Source organism: Eriocheir sinensis, chromosome 19 (genome assembly GCF_024679095.1).
Source record: "Eriocheir sinensis breed Jianghai 21 chromosome 19, ASM2467909v1, whole genome shotgun sequence".
In the NCBI taxonomy this organism is placed as follows: domain Eukaryota; kingdom Metazoa; phylum Arthropoda; class Malacostraca; order Decapoda; family Varunidae; genus Eriocheir; species Eriocheir sinensis.
The window spans coordinates 10322665-10342315 of NC_066527.1; the positions used below are offsets into that span (position 1 = coordinate 10322665).

At 46.3% G+C, this 19651-nt stretch overlaps 1 protein-coding gene across 1 annotated transcript in view; it reads right to left on the reverse strand.

Moving 5' to 3' along the window:
- Positions 1-229: 229 nt before the first annotated feature.
- LOC127000674 (sucrase-isomaltase, intestinal-like) overlaps positions 230-19651 on the reverse strand; it is a 45785-nt gene continuing 26363 nt past the window's right edge. Inside the window, exons 5-7 of the mRNA XM_050864654.1 lie at positions 1503-1654; positions 1007-1178; positions 230-460 (exon numbers count right to left, since the gene is read on the reverse strand). Coding sequence (XP_050720611.1) covers positions 245-460; positions 1007-1178; positions 1503-1654 — 540 coding nt within the window. The 3' untranslated portion in view covers positions 230-244. The remainder of the gene's footprint in view (positions 461-1006; positions 1179-1502; positions 1655-19651) is intronic.

Consider the following 19651-nt stretch of genomic DNA (forward strand, 5'->3'; position numbering starts at 1 on the left):
GTATTGGCCTGGTTGGGGCTATTCTTAAAATAATAAAAAAAAATAAAAAATGAGATCCGGGGCTATCCATAAAACATTCGGGCTATAGCCCCGAAAGCCCAGGCCTAACTACGCCACTGCCAATAGTACTAAAGTTGTAAAGCAAAACATAGTATAGATTGGTATAGATAGATAAGGATAGCTAGATAGATAGAGTGGTAGGGAGAGAGAAAGAGAAAAAAGGAGTTTGATCGATAATAAAAGCTCACTTCTTTACCCATAACATTAGATTTGTGAGGCAGAACAGAGTACACAGAGATAGAGATCTATTTGATGAAAAAGAGAAGGGGAATAATAAAATAATTATAACAGCTCCCTTACCCATAGCGTTGGAGTTATAGAGCAGGACGGAATGGGAGTTGCCTTCATCGTCCTCCATAACCATGTAGTAAGGGTGATGACCATACTCATTCATCGGCTCCTGGGACAAATATAGATAGAGAGATAGATAGGCAGATAGATAGGTGGACATAGATAGATAAAGATTTATTACTCGTCATAAAGTAAAGGTAAAAAAAACAAAAAAAACATTGCTCTCGTTTCCATAATCCTTCTTTCGTTTCTTCTCTTCTTCCTCCTCCTCCTCCTCATCATCATCATCATCATCACCATCATCATCATCATTATCATCTCGCCAACTTCCTATTTTTCATCAACCGCTCTTCCTCTTTCTCTTCTTCCTCTCGTTTCTTCATTGTATTCTCCTCCTCCTCCTCTTCCTAATCCTTCATCTCCTTCATCACTCTTTACCTAACTCCTTTATTTTCCATCCCATTTCATCTCCGGTTTTCCATATTTATACTCCTTCATATCCACTATTTTTTTCATCCCTCATTTAGCCCCCTTTATTGAACTCCCCCCTTCCCATTTCACCTCCATAGTTTACCGTTTATTTCTACTTGGCTATAGGTAATCTTTGACTCATCTCTGACCTTCCTTTTTTTCCTTCTCGTCCTCCTCCACTCACCGTGCCAACAACCTGGTCCCTGGCGAAGATGGGGAAGGTGCTGCGGGGCTCGAACGTGTGCCTGAAGTTCACATGAGTGCTCTCGCCGAAGCCATAGAGGTAAGATGATGCCAGCCAGGTGTGAATTTGAATGAACTGGTCCTCGAAGGTAAGTGGTCCCGCTGTGCGGAACCTGTGTAGGTGAAGTGTTAGGTAAGGGAAGTGTGTGGGTAGGTAAGAGGAGTGTGCTAGGTAAGAGAAGTATATGGGTAGGTCAGTAGGTGAGTGTGGTTAGGTAAGTGGAGATTGTGGATAAGCTGAGCGATGTGGTGGATATAGATGAATTAAAAACAAACACGAAAATACAATGCTAATATTTGTTTTCAGTGATTATTTGAGAACAAGCCAATTCAGCATTAATTATCCTCACTACTACTACTACTACTACTACTATTATTACTACTACTGCTACTGCTACTACCATCTTCAAAACGGCACCACCACCAGCGTCACCTACACCACGTTCCCGTTGGAGGCCCTGGTCACGTTGAAGTGGAAGGAGTCGCCGTTGGCAGCCACTCCCACCGAGAAGCCCGTGTCGTTGGAGGCAGCCTCGGGGAGAATAAGCGGCACCGGCACCTCGTAGCGGGCCTTGGTGGCGCTGTAGATCTGCAGAGAGAGAGAGAGAGAGAGAGAGAGAGAGAGAGAGAGAGAGAGAGAGAGAGAGAGAGAGAGAGAGAATTACTGTAGGAAATTCATGCCTACTCCATTCTGACGCAAAATTACTTTTCAAACACACAATTGTCCATTCTAAATAAAAATAAATATTTTCATATGTATAAATATATTTACGTATTCATATATAAATTTCTCTTATTTTTTACTGCCGAAAGATTTTTTTTTATTTTTCTAAAAAAAAAGGTGTAGGCTACATCAAACAATACTGAGCAGGGTACGAGTAGGTGCTTGTAAACGGTTTCTAGTTAAGTAATGTAATTGATTCATTGAGTAACCATTGTAAAAGGAATGCAAAATAATATTTTTTCGAGCAGACATCATCACCTTGTATACATTAAATACATATTCATGAAATAATTTTGGTTCGTAAATGTGCTCCACTCCATTGCTACCTTGCGGCTCAGACATTCAGCTGTGTGCGGGGAAGATTTTGGGTTGGGAGGCGTGGGTGTCTTACAAGAATATTCCCTGCAAGCTTCTGGGGCTCACTACAGTTAATTGTTTTCGCTACTGTTGACTATGAACACATGTAGAGGGAAAACATAATACACTTGATCAAAATAACGCTTTAGGTAAAATATGTAACAATTTGTCGGTAGTTGAGGGGCTGCGGGAAGTGTGTCATCGTAAACCATCAACACACACACACTGGATCTGGATTAATGATGCGCAGGGCACCCGTTCAGGTGCATAACACACACACACACACACACACAAAGTTGGATAGGTTGGTTACTGTTGTATTGAAACTATTCATAAAATTAGTTGAATATGACGGGTTCTGTTATTAAAGGAATCACAGATAACTAAACTATTGATATGATAAGGTAAGGTAGGCTAATGGTGTAACGAGCGGGCAGTCAATAGACTGTTAGTTCACTTGACACTAGAGTTTCAATACACTGGACGTTAAGCGGCGTCCACACTGTGCGTGGCCACGTCCGGAATTCCGTGCATGGCTCCCCACAACTCCCATATATACTAAAGTGGGCGGGGCTACGCGGAGCGGGAGCAAGAGTCTAGCCGCTAGCGAGAGGCATTTGGTGGGTGGGTACCTTGGAGGAAGAATGGAAGGAGAGGGCATGACGTCACAGAAGTGAAACAGTCTTGGCCCTGGCTTCGCTCCGCCCCCTCCCTCAAGTCCACCCATAACATTGCCCGGCTGGCCGGACGCACAACACCCACACACCTAATTATCATTCTCTCAGTTGTATTCTCTAATTCTTATTATCTTTATCATTCTCATTATCTCTCTCTCATTGTCATTCTCTCTCTCTTATTCTCATTCTCTCATTTCTATTCTCTAATTCTCATTATCTGGGGAGGCGGTGGCTGAGTCGACATAGTGACGGCGCCGCGTTCAGGAGGACGCGAGTTCAATCCCTGACCGATGCCACCAAGCCGGGATTTTTCAGCCGCCGCCGAGTGGCTTAAAACTACCCACATGCTGTCCAGAAGACCACCTATCAACCCGGACTCTAGATTCTAGGATTAAAGATGAGCTCCGGGAGGGCAACCTGAGCCAATGAAATATGGCGCCACTATAAACACTCGCATGTGCCAGAACGGGCTGGGCCGACCATCAGGCCCCACCGGGAAGAAGCCTTGGGCCGACCATCAGGCCCCACCGGGAAGAAGCCTTGGGCCGACCATCAGGCCCCACCGGGAAGAAGCCTTGGGCCGACCATCAGGCCCCACCGGGAAGAAGCCTACCGGCGCAATAGGCCGCGACGTAAAAAAACAAAAAAAATCTCATTCATTGTCATTCTCTCTCTCTACTTCTCATTCTCATTACCTCTCTCTCATTATCATTCCCCCTCATTTTCAATCTCTCTCTCTCTCTCTCTCTCTCTCTCTCTCTCTCTCTCTCTCTCTCTCTCTCTCTCTTACAGGAGTTATCTTTTATTATTTATTCCACTCTTGTAAGTCTTTTTTTGTGATCAAGACATCTCAACCACTCAACAACCATTTCTCTCCCTAAAAACATGTAGCCAACACCTCTCAGTATTTGGTGCCTGACCTGTATGTTGCATTTTATCCCTTTACTGGTTAATATACCTTTAACAATGACATGCATGATTGTGTAACAGGGTTGGTTGACGACGAGTTAAATATAGACTATTATTTGCGCATGGGTAAGACTTTCTCCTTCCTGCCCCAATATTTCCTTCTGTTTTCTCGTAGTGAGTTTTGATCACATCTGAGGCTGTACATCCTTCTACATTAAAAGTGAGGCTATGGTCAATATATAATGAATACTATACAGAGGAAGTGTGAGGGATCAAAGCGGGTGTGGAACATTTCATCTCAGCTTCTATGGAATAAAGTCAAGGAAATGCTGGTTTGTTTTTTCTATGAAAACCTGTACAAGCATCCTTAGTACATATACCGCAGCAGTTGAATAACTAAAAACATATGATATGTGGAAGAAATAAGGCAGACAAACTCATTTACTCCGACGATCTGGGAGCGAAAAAGCCTATGTTATGAGTGGACTTGCTCACCGGCCAAGCTCCGCCCGTCCCTACCCCCCTGCGGCGCCCGCTGAGGGCCACTCCATGTATTCTTCCTCCAAGGTGGGCACCCAGGGTGAGCACCCCAGGCGCGACACCATGTCGTCCATAGCGTACCAGACTGCACCAATAAAAAGTACCAAATGAGCACAAAACATACCAGATTGAGTAAATATAACATTATTTACTGGTCTACATACCTATAAAAATGTAAATCTATTCCTCTTGGGTTGCTGAAGGTATTGAACACTAACGAATTACATGGCATAACATGAATGTAACACTTTACGACACTATTCACTTTATTTCCACAATGTATAGAACAAAAATAGCATCTCTATTTAGTACCAGATCTAGTGGAAGTCATACTTTGTACAACCAAAAATACCAAATCTGGTACGTTCGTACCAAAAACGGCAACACCGGCGCGAGCTGCTCACCAGTTGTGCCACGCCTGTCGCTTATAGTGTGGACGCTCACACTCCTTACCCCCTCGTCAGTCCGTCCGATTCCGCGATTGCCCATCAATAGTGTAGACGCCGCTTTAGAGTTCAGGGTTAGCCGGAGTGTTGAATGCTGATGTTGCTTTTCGTACATTACATGACCACTTTAGTTATCATTGGCACTGCTTTGGCCTGACGTATAGAAAAAAAGATGGATAAGATATAAGCGTTATTTATTTCATTATTATTAATTTTGGCAAACTTAAGTGGTCTGTTTAATTAAGAGACATTCATAATTTCTGGGTAAAATATAATTTTAGACATTTATAATCACCAAACAACTACAACAAAAGCCTTAGAGCGAATTCATAACGATAACGTAGCCTACTATTTGTTTAAAGCACAAAGATCAGCTCAAGACAAAAAAGCCCGTTAACTGTTGCTCCCATATAGCGAAAAGTATAGAGTGGCCAAAAGTAAGGTTAATTTCGGGTGGAGAGGTGTCTTTATACACTCTTCTTGAAAGAGGTCAAGTAATAGGCAGGAGGAAATACATAAGAAGGAAGGCTGTTCCAGAGTTTACCAGTGAAAGGGATGAAAGAATGATGCTGGTTAACTCCTGCATAAGGGGTTTGGACAGTATAGGGATGACCTTGAGTAGAAAGTCGTGTGCAGCGGGGCCGCAGGAGGGAGGGAGGCATGCAGTCAGCAAGTTCAGGAGAGCAGTCAGCATGAAAATATCAATAGAAGATAGAAAAAGATGCAACATGGCGGCTGAATTTAAGAGGTAGAAGGTGGTCAGTTAGAGGAGTGGAGCTGATTAGACGCAGAGCCTTAGACTCCACTCTGTCCAAAGGAGCTGTGTGAGTGGAGCCTCCCCAAACGTGAGATGCATACTCCATTCGAGGGCGGACAAGGCTTCTATATACGGAAATCATATGTGCGGGAGAGATGAACTGGCGGAGACCATACAGAACGCCCAACCTCGAGGTAGCTGATTTAGTAAGAGAGGAGATGTGGTTTCCAGTTGAGATTTTGAGCTAAGGATAGACCGAGGATGTTTAGTGTTGAAGAAGATGACAGCTGAGTGTTGTCAAGGAATAGGGGATAGGTGTTTGGAAGATTGTGTCGAGTTGATAGATGGAGAAAATGGGTTTTTGAGGCATTGAAGAACACAAGGTTCCTTTTACCCCAATCGGAAACGATAGCAAGGTCTGAGATTAAGCGTTCTGCATCCTCATGTCTGGAGTCTTGCAAACCCTGTTGAGAGGGTCTTCTGTTGAAAGAAGTTGATTAATGCAGAGTGGAGTCGTCAGCGTATGAGTGGATAGGACAGTTTGTTATGGAAAGATCATTGATGAATAACAGGAAGAGTGGGTGATAGGACAGAGCCCTGTGGGACACCAATGTTGATAGGTTTAGGGGAAGAACAGTGACCGTCTACCACCGCAGAGATAAAATGGTCAGAAACTAAACTGGATATAAAGGTACAGAGAAAAGGATATAATCCGTAGGAGGGTAGTTTAGAAAGCAAAGAGTTGTGCCAGACTCTATCGAAAGCTTTTGAGATATCTAACTCAACTGAGAAAGTTTCACCGAAACGGCTAAGAGAGGATGACCAGAAGTCAGTTAAGAGCAAGAAGATCGGCAGTAGAACCCCCTTGCGGAACCCATACTGGCGATCAGATAGAAGATCAGAAGTAGAAAGGTCCTTTTGAATCTTCTGGTTAAGGATTGTTCAAAAGTTTGAGAAAGACAGGAAAGTAAAGATATAGGGCGGTAGTTTGAGGGATTGGAACGGTCACCCTTCTTAGGTACAGGCTGTATGAAGGCATACTTCCAGCAAGAAGGAAAGGTAGATGTTAAGAGGCAGAGGCGAATTAGTTTGACCAGGCAGGGTGTCAGCACGGAAGGACAGTTTTTAAGGACAATAGGAGGCACTCCATCAGGTCCCTAAGCCTTCTGAGAGTTGAGGCCAGCGAGGGCATAGAAAACATCATTCTTAAAAATTTAAACATGCTTCAAGGAGTTAGAGGAAGGATGAGCAGGAGGAATGTGCTCAGAATCGTCTAGAGTGGAGTTTTTACGGAAAGTTTGAGAGAAGAGTTCAGCCTTAAAGAAAGATGAGATGAAAGTGCTGCCGTCAGGGTTAAGCAGTGAAGGGAAAGATAAAGAAGTGAAACTGAAGTAGATATTTTTTTCCAGGTACCAGAAGTCTCTAGAAGAATTAGAGAAAGCAATGTTTTGACATTACTATGAATGACAGAGCTTTTGGTAAGTCGAAGAATAGATTTGGCACGATTCCGGGCAGAAATGTAGAGATCATGGTTAGCAGGAGTGCGAAGGCTCTGGTACATTTTGTGAGCTGCCTCTCTATCTTTGATAGCACGAGAACAAGATTAAACCAAGGCTTCTTAGCATGAGGAGCAGAGAAAATACGTGGAATATGTGGCTCCATTCCAGAGAAAATCACATCTGTGATGCGCTGGGCACAGACAGAGGTGTCTCTCTCCTGGAAGCAGTAATCATTCCACGGGAAATCGGAAAAGTACATCCTCAGGTCGTCCCACCGAGCGGAAGAAAATGCCAGAAGCATCGCCTCTTCGGTGGATCCAGAGGCTGTACAGGAACGATAGGACAGGATATAGAAATAAGGTTGTGATCTGAGGAGCCCAACGGAGAGAACAGCTTGACAGAGTAAGCAGAAGGGTTTGAGGTTAGGAAGAGGTATAGGATGTTGGGCCTGTCTCCAAGACGGTCGGCAATACGTGTAGGGTGCTGGACCAACTTATCTAGATCAATGAGGATAGCAAAGTTGTTGGCTTGTTCACCAGGCTGGTCAGTGAAAGAGGATGAAAGCCAAAGCTGGTGGTGAACACTTAAATCTCCTAAGATGGAGATTTAAGCGAAGGGAGAGTGGATGTGTTCCACTTTAGAGTTCAAGTAGTTGAAGAATTTTACATAGTTAGTAGAGTTAGGTGAGAGATAAACAGCACAGATGTATTTAGTAATAGAATGACAATGAAGTCTTAGCCAGATGGTGGAAAACTCTGAAGAGTCAAGGTCGTGGGCACGAGAACAACTGATGTCGTTGCGCACGTAGACGCAACATCCAGCTTTGGATTACAATTAAGGATAGAGATAGTAGAAGGGAACAGAGTAGATATTGCTGTCAGTAGCCTCGGAAACCTGTGTTTCGGTGAGGAAGAGAAGGTGAAGTTTAAAGGAGGAGAGATGGTGTTCCACATAATGAATTAGAGAGAAGACCCCTTGGGTCGAAGGCCGAAAGTGGAGTCCGCTCTGGGGGTATTTGTGGTCCCCCCTCCCCCCCAGACGGGGACTCTGAGGCTGAAATTTGATCAGCCATTTTGAATTTAGAAAAAAATTGGGGAAGTGGTGTGTGTGTTATGTGTATGTAGTGTGGTGTGAAAAATAAGATTATTTGTCTTTAGAGAGCATGCTGAACTACTTTCTGGTGTAGATGAGACAACAGGGAAACGGAAAGTGAGGACACAGGAAGGGTCTTTGGAGCTCTTGCAGCACCCTCCTTGCTTCCCTTATATACCTCACCGGGAGTGGCTTGCGCCCGTTTCGGTAGGTGTCTCCCTACCTACTCCCTCTTACTTCCCTCTGACCGATGCTAGGCAACAATCCTCACTGGTAACAGGTTATTATCATTAGCAACAATTGGATATTATTTTAAGGTGATATGCTAGTGTTACACGAGTGGGTGTGGCGTCCCTGTGGTTCCTCCGTCCCTACAGTTTTCAGGTCAATACGGCGCGTGCGCGGCCAACCCACCAGTGTAGACTCCGCCCACGTGGATCGACTAACAACAAACACACACACACACACACACGCATCGTCTTGAACACTGCTCTTCTCTCCATTAAGAATGTTTGATTTGTGTGAATCACTCACCAAATAATTTCATACACACTCAAGGAAATGGTGTAATCGTTTCTGATTGACAGAAACATCTGCCATGGTTAACCTGGAGTGTGCAAGCGTGTGTGTGTTTGTTGTTCGTTTATCCACGTGCTTATGTGGGCGGAGTCTAGATTGGTGGGTTGGCCGCGCTCGCGCCGTATTGACATGAGATCTGTAAGGACGGAGGAACCACAGAGACGGCCACATGGATTTGTTTGTGTGCTTTTGTTGGTGCAAGTTTAGGGGCGGAGGTTTTTGAGTCGTGGCGTGTTTTGTATTAAGGCGGCGTGGCGTGCCCACAATGAATCTACTGTGGATTGCAGAGGCTGTGAGTTTCCGTTTTTTTGGGAATAATTTTGTAACCAACACTCGTATCAGTACAAGATTTTGTTACAGTGTATTTCGCACACTTCCCTAATTTTTATGGGTATCGTGAATCACCAAAAGTAGATAATAAAGGCACTTATCCCTGTAGCAAGAGGGGAAAGTCGGACTTGCCACTCAAAGAAACGAACACAGGTAGTGACGTAGTACTATGATGTATCAGAAGCTCCGCCCACCCTGTCCCTCTTCCCTTTCTCCACTTCGTCCCCTGCCTCATCTCTCTCTCTCTCTCTCTCTCTCTCTCTCTCTCTCTCTCTCTCTCTCTCTCTCTCTCTCCATGGAAAAAATATTAGTATTTTTGAAAGTGCAATTAAGGCAAAATATAAGTATTTTTGAAAGTGCAATTAAGGCATGAATGATGTGGTTGTGGGACTTTTTTATTATAGTGACACATACCTGAATATAGCGACATGTGATAGTAGGATGGGAGTAAAGGTTAACCACCATAATTGATGGTAGAACGATTGTTCGGTTGTATTCGTTGTTTTTCTCCTGTATTTCTTCGTCACATAACTTGGACTCACGGCATCAGTCGTGTACTTCTATCAAGAAACTGAACAAAGTATGGTATCTAAGGTTCAGCACTGTCGGGATGGCTGTAAGAATGCGTTTGTCACGCGAATTTTCAACTTTTTAACAAGGAGAAAGCCACCAATCGCATGAAAATTGCTTTGAATAGGCAAGTGTTTATGCTTATTTGATGTGTAATCTATAATAAATGAAACTTTGTACCGCCCCGTCATTAGAATTACGGCCTTACTCAAGCCGAAACTCCTATCTTTAATCCATGGAAGGTAAATTTTATGAAACTTTACATCAACCATATATCTACATTGCCCTTCCTCTCCACAGGCTTTACCACCGTGTTGTTGTGGCCGTAGGGATGCGAGTGAGTACGGTGCAGTCTATTGTCCATCGCAGCACCACGTCACGGTCTGACAGATCACCAGCATCCCCAGCCCAGCCCGTCATCGACAGCTTCACGATCGGAGGCATTCGCCGCCACATTCATGCACAGTTTGCTGCTAAGCAGTCATTCACTCTCGTTTCCCTGACAGATAACCTGACGGCAGCCAGCATCATCCCTGAAAGTACCACCAAGACGTCGTTGTGGCTATTACTCCATGTAATGGGATTCCGGTATAGAGCCTCTCAACGGAAATTCTATGTCGATAAGGAATCCATGGACATCGTGTGCCGCAGAATACGCGCCTTGCGGAATCTAAAAAGACATCAGGAAGAAAACAGGATGGTGGTGTACGTGGACGAGACCTGGTTCACCACCAGGATGAGCCACAACATGGAATGGGTGGGTAGCACGCAGCCTGTCACCAGTGCCACCTACAGCCGTCAGGTGCCTCCAGGAGACGTGGAACGTTTTGTGGTAGTCGCAGCTGGCACAGCCAGTGTTTTCATTGAGGGCTCCTTCCTCTCTTTTCCTGCCAAGAATACCACCGGCGACTACCACGGCGAAATGAATAGCGAGCTGTTCATCCGGTGGCTTACATCACAACTCCTGCCGGTCCTGGAGGAACCAGCAGTATTGGTGATGGACAATGCTCCATGCCACAGCCAACTGACTGAAGAGCGCCGCTGTCCCACCACTGCCACGAGGAAATCCGATCTCATTGAATGGTTGGAGAACCGCGAAATACCTTTCCCGCAGCAGGCAACAAGGCCTGAGCTCCTAAGTATCAGCCGTCAAAACAGGCCAGACCCTCAGTATAAGGTGGATAACATCATCCGCGCATGGGGCCACGAGATCGTCCGTCTGCCACCTGCTCATCCTGAGCTCAGTGCAATTGAGCAGGTGTGGGGGTTCATGAAACGTCACGTGCGCTCCTCACTGCAACGCTTCACGCGAGCTGACCTGCAGACCAGGATGGAGGAAGCCAGGCTCTCTATCACTGAAGAGGAATGGGAAGGTGCAGTTCGTCGATCACGAACTTTCGAGGACAATTATTGTTTAGCAGGCAATAGTCATGAAAGTGTCGATCCTGTCATTATTAACTTTGATGGTGACAGTGATGATGAGGGAGATTTATTCTTAAGTTTTGATGAAAATTAAAAAAATATATAAATATTTTGTTCGTATCATTAGTCAACCAATCGTATATCGGTATCAATTTGTTATACATAATCTTTAATTCAATAAAGGGTGTTTGTCAGTATAAAAGGAAAAAAAAAACATACAAGGCCACTACCAAATAATGCATGTCTTAATAGTTATGAAGCCTGCGTCAGTGGCCACATTATGAGAGAGAGAGAGAGAGAGAGAGAGAGAGAGAGAGAGAGAGAGAGAGAGAGAGAGAGAGAGGCAGGGGGCGAAGTGTAGGGAGGGAAGAGGGACAGGGTGGGAGGAGCTTCTGATACGTCATAATACTACGTTACTACCTGTGTTCGTTTATTTGAGTGGCAAGTCCGACTTTCCCCTCTTGCTACAAGGAGAAGTGCCTTCATTATCTACTGTTGGTGATTCACGATACCCATAAAAATTAGGGCAGTGTGCGAAATACACTGTAACAAAATATTGTACTGATACGAGTGTTGGTTACAAAATTATTCCCAAAAAACGAAAACTCACAGCCTCTGAAATCCACAGTAGAGAAGGAGAGGCAATGGTAATCGCGAGACTGAGGACGCGAACTAATTATTCAAATCGCACCGAGATGGCAGCACCATGTCTGAAAGGGTGAGGAGGTTAAGCTTGTTCGATAAGTTAAACTTCCTTCTATATCATACATATTTTGCACGTTAAATCTAGTTTTTTTTTTATAGTGATCAAGCACCCAAATGATTTATGTTGGTGTTGGAAAGTCAGTCATACCTATTATCAATACCTTGACATGTCAAGAAAGATGGAAAGAAGATTGCAAAATATTTTCGAGTTGACAACTCCGCCTTCGCGTGGCTTGCGTGCTGTCGCCGCCGCCGCTGAGGCTAGATTCACAAAGATTTAGTGCTTAGTTTTGGGCCCTTAGTGCGTAGTTTTGAGAACATTGGGTACACAAAGCTCCCGCGGTAATAACTACCAACTAATCGATGACGTCACGGGTTAGCGCGCCGATTTACAAAGGTTTAACGCGCTCTGTGTGACGCTAAATATGTCGTTCAATAACTACTGCCTCGGGGGTGTAGTAAACGCTAAAAATATTATCATATTTACGTATAAATGCTTATAAATCGCGTTTTCCAACTTGAAATATAACTTTGCGAGCAGAGGAAGCCCGTTTCTTTATAAAATGATGAGATATACACACTTTAAGAGGTATATGATAAGTGTGGGCGGTATGGCAACACCGACGCCCGCAGCCGGGGGATTGCCAGAGCTCCCTCCTCCTTCATCTTCCTACCTCCTCATCCATTCGATCATCCATCCATCTCTACATTTGTCCCTCCGTGGAACCTTGGACCTTTGTCGGGTGACAGCCCAGGAGTTGGGCTGCAGATATGGCAAGACAGTCATAACTTTTCCTCGTTCCTTCCTTCCGTCCTTGTCTGCCTCGGTATTTATATATGTGCCACATTATTTTTAATTTGCTCTCTTCCTGCCTCAATCTCCTCCTTATCTTCTTTTTCTTCCCCTTAAGCATGTTCTTAGATAAAAAGACATTGAACAGCAGAGTTACCTTGACTTTAATGTGCAGCAAACGACGAAATAATGAATTTCCTAGATTACGATTTAGTACAGTTTGCCTTAAAAGGAAGAAAATGGAAAAACATAACGGGTTCTTTTGAAGCCCCAGCTGGAGGGGGCTCCCTACGATTGACTGACAGTTTTGTGAACATGCTTGTGATTCGCTGCAAGGCCAATGACGTTATCAACCAATCATCGGCCTCGCTGACTTAGCGCGCCGCTAACTACCATCTAAGGTTTGCTTTGTGAATCTGACGGTAACGTCGGTCGCTAAATCAATAGTGCGTAGTTATGTTAGTTCGTAGTTAGTGAGTATGTTTGTGAATTCCGACCCTAAGGCGTCATGCTGGGGTCACACATACCCGCATATGGCCCGCGATTGCTCCCGAACGTGAAAATCCGTGATTTTTTGTTCATTCGGGAGGTATAGGGCCTATAGGGGCCGATGGTTCCCCGATGCATGTGAATCGTCAACACCTACCGAACGTCGAGCACCTAGTGCCGATAGCTAACGATGATCGAATCATAATCGTATTGCAATACGATGGCGTCCCCGAAGTTCGCAACCGGGTCACGATGTATGCCCCGAATTTCGGAACAGCAGGCCACACCCAGGCCACGCCCCCACAAGATGTTCGTAGCTGAGGGCGTACATCGACGGAGTACAGAGGACATACGTCGAGCGTGTCCGGACCCTCTTTGCCACACCCCGAATGTCGGACACATTCGTAGTGACACCCCTTATGTCCCCAGTTATAGTGGGCAACTACTAAAGGCAGGAACCCGCCAAACACCATACATTCACAGTTTCCCTGCAGCATCAGCAACATTTCCCGGCCATTCACCATGGAGGACTTTGACATGATAATGTCACTAATAACACCCCAAAACGTGGCGAACAGACGTGTAATGTACGCTCTCCTGAACTACATCGACGCCATTGAACGAGTGGCACTAGCCAAGGCCCTGATCTTGCAAGACGAGCAACAGAAGCAGCAAGCGAAGACGAGGAAGCCTAGATCTGTTTGGGTGCGGCCCTACCTGGAACAAAGAATAGAATATGGCCATTACGACAACCTAATGCAAGAGTTGGCCCGAGTGTCTAGAACTGTACAAGAACTTCACCAGGACAGACCGCCAGCTGTTCGATGAGATAGTGGAACGTGTCACGCCCTACAATGAGAAGAAACGTACCTGGTGGCGCAAACCCATTCCTTCTGGCCTGCGTGTAGCCGTGACCCTACATTACACCAGGTACCTATACTTGGTGCCGCGAAGAATCTATTCAGCCGGCACCCGGTACCGGTACCTGGTGCCGCGAAGCTCATGATCACTCGGCACTGAGCATTGCCGCTAGTACCGGTACTGTTTGGATCTTGGTGACGCTCGGCGCTCGCCTGCCTCCATGTGGTATCACACGATATGGGCCCTGTGTGGAGACGCTGAGTCACTGCCTCGCTGACCGTCTCCCCAAGTTTCCACCATTTTGTTCTGCTCTTCGTTTCCATCACAGCTCCCGTTTCCATTATTTTATTATTTTATTTATTTATTGGAGTTACTGGATAATTCTTGCTGTCCTATTCTTTTTCTTTTTTAGGTTGCTAATAAATATTGTTATTGTTATTAGACTATGATCGAGAACATCCATAATAACTATACATGCTATTTTTTTATCGAAAAAATAAATATTCACTTCATTCAGAGAGAGAGAGAGAGAGAGAGAGAGAGAGAGAGAGAGAGAGAGAGAGAGAGTTTTCTTTACAGGAAATTTATTTGGGAATTTCATCAGAAGTCATTAAGATAAAAAAATACTCCTTCGGGTAACGGTACCGGTACCGGTACTAACGGTACCTGAGTTTTCGGTACCGGTACTACCGGTACCCAGATTAACGGTACTTGCCCATCCCTACTCTGTCGTCAAGGGGCGCCGTGGTTCCTTATATACCCCCGGACCGCCGTTGCCCGGATATTACGCGCCACACGAGATGCGGCGCTGTTGCCAGATTGCTCACGAACTTCGGCATTATTTCCGAAGTTCGTCGTGCCGCCCGAACTTCGGCGTGCCAACCCAAAGTTCGGGGATGGTGTTACGATGTTCGGCGTCGATGTTCAGATCATCGTAAATATAGCGCCGAACTTCAGGAAAAACTCACGATGAATGACAGTTTGGGCCACGCGGGCCGATCGCTTTTTGCAGTTCAAAGCGATCGGGGCTGCGGGCTTCGTGCCAAAATTCCTCCCGACCCTCGTGGCTTCTCCCGGCCCTCGTGGCAACCCTACCCAACCTACATATTTTTCATTTCGAATTTCGTGACATACCCTTTCGATGTACATAATCGATTGCCAACTACTATTAAACGTTTCTTCGGGAGCAATCGCGGCCTTATTCGGGAATGTGTGACCCCAGCATCAGTCATCAAAGCCGCCCCGACGTCATGTTTTGCTACTCGACGTAATTCTTGCAGGTTTTGTGACAAGGAAAGAAACTACTGCCTGGAGTTCTCCACCATTTCATTTCCCAGAGATGGCAGACGGTAAGGAAATGCAGAATGAGTGTGTATTGTGCGGAGAGAACAGACGAGAAGCGAGAGAAGACGTGCCAGGCTGGTGCAGTTACCGTTTTGAATCGACGCCGCTTCGTTCTCTCTGCCCGTCAACTCGTTTGGCTGGTCAATGGTGATTGATAGAAACAAGGTTCTTTATGTTCTTGTATATTACAAGTGTTGGAAGTTATATATTTTTACTTACTGGATTATTAATATCGACGTAGTAGGGCAATATTCATCTGACAGTACGTAGGGACATTCACCAGCCGCTGGTCATATATTCCCCTCGTCTATTCGACCAGCATAATACAAACTTTAAAAAAAATATTGGATGAGGCTATTCGTCTATTATTCTGCACTTCCTTACGGTCCAGCGTATCTAAGAAATATAATGATGGCGTACTCTTCCTTGCCCCAAGCACATCAATAATTTCCTATAAATAATATAATAAAACTAATGACATGTCACATAAACGTATCAGTTATATTTATTTAACGGAAATAAACTAATATGCAGAAAGAATTTCAAATATAAATACTTAGTTACCCCTGCAAAATCACGTTTTTACAGTTTAGTTTCTCTTAGTTCAATAGATGGCGCCACCAGTTGCCTCCAGGCTTTAACATTGGATCGCCCACCCTTATATTCTAGAATCCTTGCGTGCCCACGGCGCGGGCCTGCTAGAGCTGAGAGAGGAGTCACGCTGCTGAGTCTGTGCCCTGTGCCGTGAGACTTTGCCCGTATTAACATATTGTGCCTGGATTGTGTGTAGTTGTGCCTAGAGGAACAGTGTACTGTGCTGTTGTGCTGAGCATTACAGTGGACCCAGGTAAACAGTGCCTTTATGTGTCGGCCCCTTGCGTCCATCCCCGTTTTGCTCGCCCCGCGGCCCGCCTGGCGTGCTGCTGTAAGCGTCTGTTCGACCTATTATGAGTTCACTACCCATGGCAGGGGCAGGCATGGAGTCTCGCGGTTTGAAGCCACTAAACTGTCAGTCGGTCATATTGTTCAAGCCTGAGAGGAGTGGCCACATGGATGTACCTCCATGAGCGACCGGCCACTCCACGTGTCCCCGTGTGACATTTCATGAGGGTTCGTGTGGCAGACTGGCAGTACATGCTTGCCGCTTACAATTTTCTAACTTGTATTTGCAAAGGAGACCGCACATCTTGGTGATGAATTGTCCTCACCGCATTTCTTGGTGATCATGAATCCATTACCGCGCTTCTTAGATATCATGTACAGTATTTTCTTACCTGTTACAATATATTAACAGTAATGAATTACGAAGCTAATTCACTAACTGTATCAGGTATAAGAACGGGAGTAATTTTGTCCAGTGTAGCACAATTAAGCAGCATAGAGAAGTCACTCCATGGATGCGGTACTCTAAGGGCAAGCGCCCCCCATGTTAGACGCGCTCCACCCTCGTATTCGTACCTCACGGCTGAGACCACGAAAACTGGCTTCACTCGCTAGTACAGCGCGCTCGGCGTTGTGGGCCTCTCCACCCTTATTACGTCCATGACCCATGGTATCTACGCCGCTTGCCTGCCTGGAGTTGGTGGGCTGGGTGTGGCCTAACAGTTTTGTCAGTGAGTGGGAATCAGTGAAAAGTGATCAGGGAGAGGCGTTGACTGAGCAACATGGCTTCACAATATGGCGGTCGTGAGGAGGGGGTGAAGCCGGGCCAGATGGAGTTCATCGCTGCTATGCTGTCCGGTATGAGGGAGGAAATGGCCCTCGACCGCGAGGCACAGCTGCCAGGGCACGCGAGCAGGCTCAGAGGGCAGATGAGCAGGGTCAGAGGGCAGACGAGCAGGATCAGAGGCCAGAAGAGCAGGCAAAGAAGACAGATGAGCTGGCAGGGAAGGCGGATGAGCAGGCCCGACATCTTGTCGAGGTTCTGCAAAATAATCTTTCTTCGAAGGTGGAAACGCAGCAGTACACGGACAGATAGTATGACATCATGAAGAGTGAACTGCTGGGGGAGAAGCGGTCCCTGAAGTACGAGGTTCAGGGCCTGAGAGAGGAGGTGGAGGCGGAGAGGCGGCTATGAGAGATGGCAGGGTCGCAGTCACCGCGGGAGGACGCAGCTTTGGTAGGAAGCGGCTGTGTGGCTGATCTGATGGGGTCTGTCTGGGACCCTTGTCAGGGAAACCCAGGGCCTCGCAGCGTTGTGTCGGAGCCGGTTGCTGTTGCAGGAGGCTGGGGAGCTATCGAAACGTATTATTTGGGCCCAGGTGACGGCAGATTTTTTTTTTTTTTTACAGCAAAGGAGACAGTTCAAGGGCACACAAAAAGCAAACATTAATAAAAAAAAGCCCGCTACTCACTGCTCCTAAAAAGAATCCAAAGAGGTGGCCGAAAGATAGGTCAGTTTCGGGAGAGGTGTCCTGATACCCTCCTCTTGAAAGAGTTTAAGTCGTAGGCAGGAGGAAATACAGATGAAGGAAGAGTGTTCCAGAGTTTACCAGCGTGAGGGATGAAAGAGTGAAGATGCTGGTTAACTCTTGCATAAGGGGTTTGGACAGTATAGGGATGAGCATGAGTAGAAAGTCGAGTGCAGCGGGGCCGCGGGAGGGGGGGAGGCATGCAGTTAGCAAGTTCAGAAGAGCAGTCAGCGTGGAAATATCGATAGAAGATAGAAAGAGAGGCAACATTGCGGCGGAATTTAAGAGGTAGAAGACTATCAGTATGAGGAGGAGAGCTGATGAGACGAAGAGCCTTAGCCTCCACTCTGTCCAGAAGAGCTGTGTGAGTGGAGCCCCCCCACACATGAGATGCATACTCCATACTCCATACTCCATACGTTACCTCCCTTCTCGTCTCTCTCTCTCCTCCGGGGTGGGAATCCACATCCCCTGTGTTTCTCCCTTTCCACTCTGCAGTTCTTCAGCCTCTCCCGCCGGGCAGGAAGGGGTAAGCCAGCGGAATACGACGGAAAGGTGGCTTGGGAAGCTTGTAATGTATATAAGATCCCTGTACATATTTATGTAGAAATGATATGTGTCGAAGCAAAGCTCAGCATCGGACCACCGGATGTTTAACGACACGTAGCTGCTTATAACCGTGAGAAGAGAGCATTGCTGACGGTAGAATCAGCAAGAATCAGCACCGGAAAGTCAGGAGTTCCGGCGAGTCATCACCGGAAGACGAATGCTTCCGGCGAACCAGCGACGCACATAAAACTTGCGGCACCCAGGGAGGCAGTGGAACGCCAGCACTCCTCGGGCGAGCGGCTGGGGGGTCCTTCTGCGGCGGCGTGGTTGACTCGCCTGGTTATCCTCGCTTTGGGCCCCCCCGCAGCAATCAAGTCGACCGGTCGGCTGCTCGCCCGTGCACCGCTACGGGTGTCTACTGGGCGCCTGCCCGGAGAGCCCGTGCCTCCGTCGCTGCTCGCCGGCTGGTACCCGTGGCTGTGGCGGCGGCGGAGGCGTCAATACACCCGCCGGGACTTGAATTGCCCGCCCCCCTTACAGGGCCGCCTTTTGACCATAGGCCCTGTCCCCCTATTATGGGGATAAATCTTAAGACGGCCCAGGGAGGCAGAAGATGACGGGTGAGGGCACGAGACGGACGTCTCGGCTCTGGGTGTGCACTTTTAGTGCGACTCCCCTCACGGGGGGCAGGGCGGTCTCGCGCTAGGTCATCGTTTTGCTTGCTGGCACTGATACACCATCTTTGCCCTCTCACACTGTTCACTGCTCACACACACTTGTCACAGTTATGTTATGTTAGAGAGAGCATTATATAACACGTTGGAGTGGTCCGTAGACCGCAAGCCACCATTTATGTTACAAGTTTTTAGGTGGTTATTGAGGTTGATATGTATAACTGTTTGTTGTTGGTGTTTAGGCTCACACTGTTACTTCACTAGTCAGGCCGGAGTTACCGGTGCCTGTACCACACGTTGACTGAAATTATCTGGGTAACAAAAGGAGCCTTAAATTAAGTGATGTAGATGTATGGCCGCATCGCTCGCTCACCTTAAAGTCGCGACCTCGCGTCCTACCAGACCTTTAAAAGTAGTGTACCTACCCATGTTACAGTTTCGCAATGTGTACTAACTCAGCGGGATATTGCAACATTTGCCTAAAGATGGTTGTACAAAGTCAGAGACCGCTTAACAAGGCAAAACAGGGGGATGACAATGATGACAAAAATAACCACAGGAACAACAATAAAAGGGTAATGTACATATGGGGCAAGGTAAACAGGCAGATAGTCATGTACAGCAGATCTCAATTCCGAGAAATTTTAAAAGGTTAGCTCGAAAAGGCTGTTCGTTACATATTTCATTCTAGAAAAGGTGAGATTCACTAAACTGTCAATAGGATAGATTGGAATGCCATTTGTTGCTGTAAATCCATGATGGAGCTTCTCCGGAAAGGTCGTCAAATTGTCAGAACGTATGGAATAAGCCACCCGTACCGCCAGGTGATCTGTAATCTCTTTATAAGGTGAATCTTTA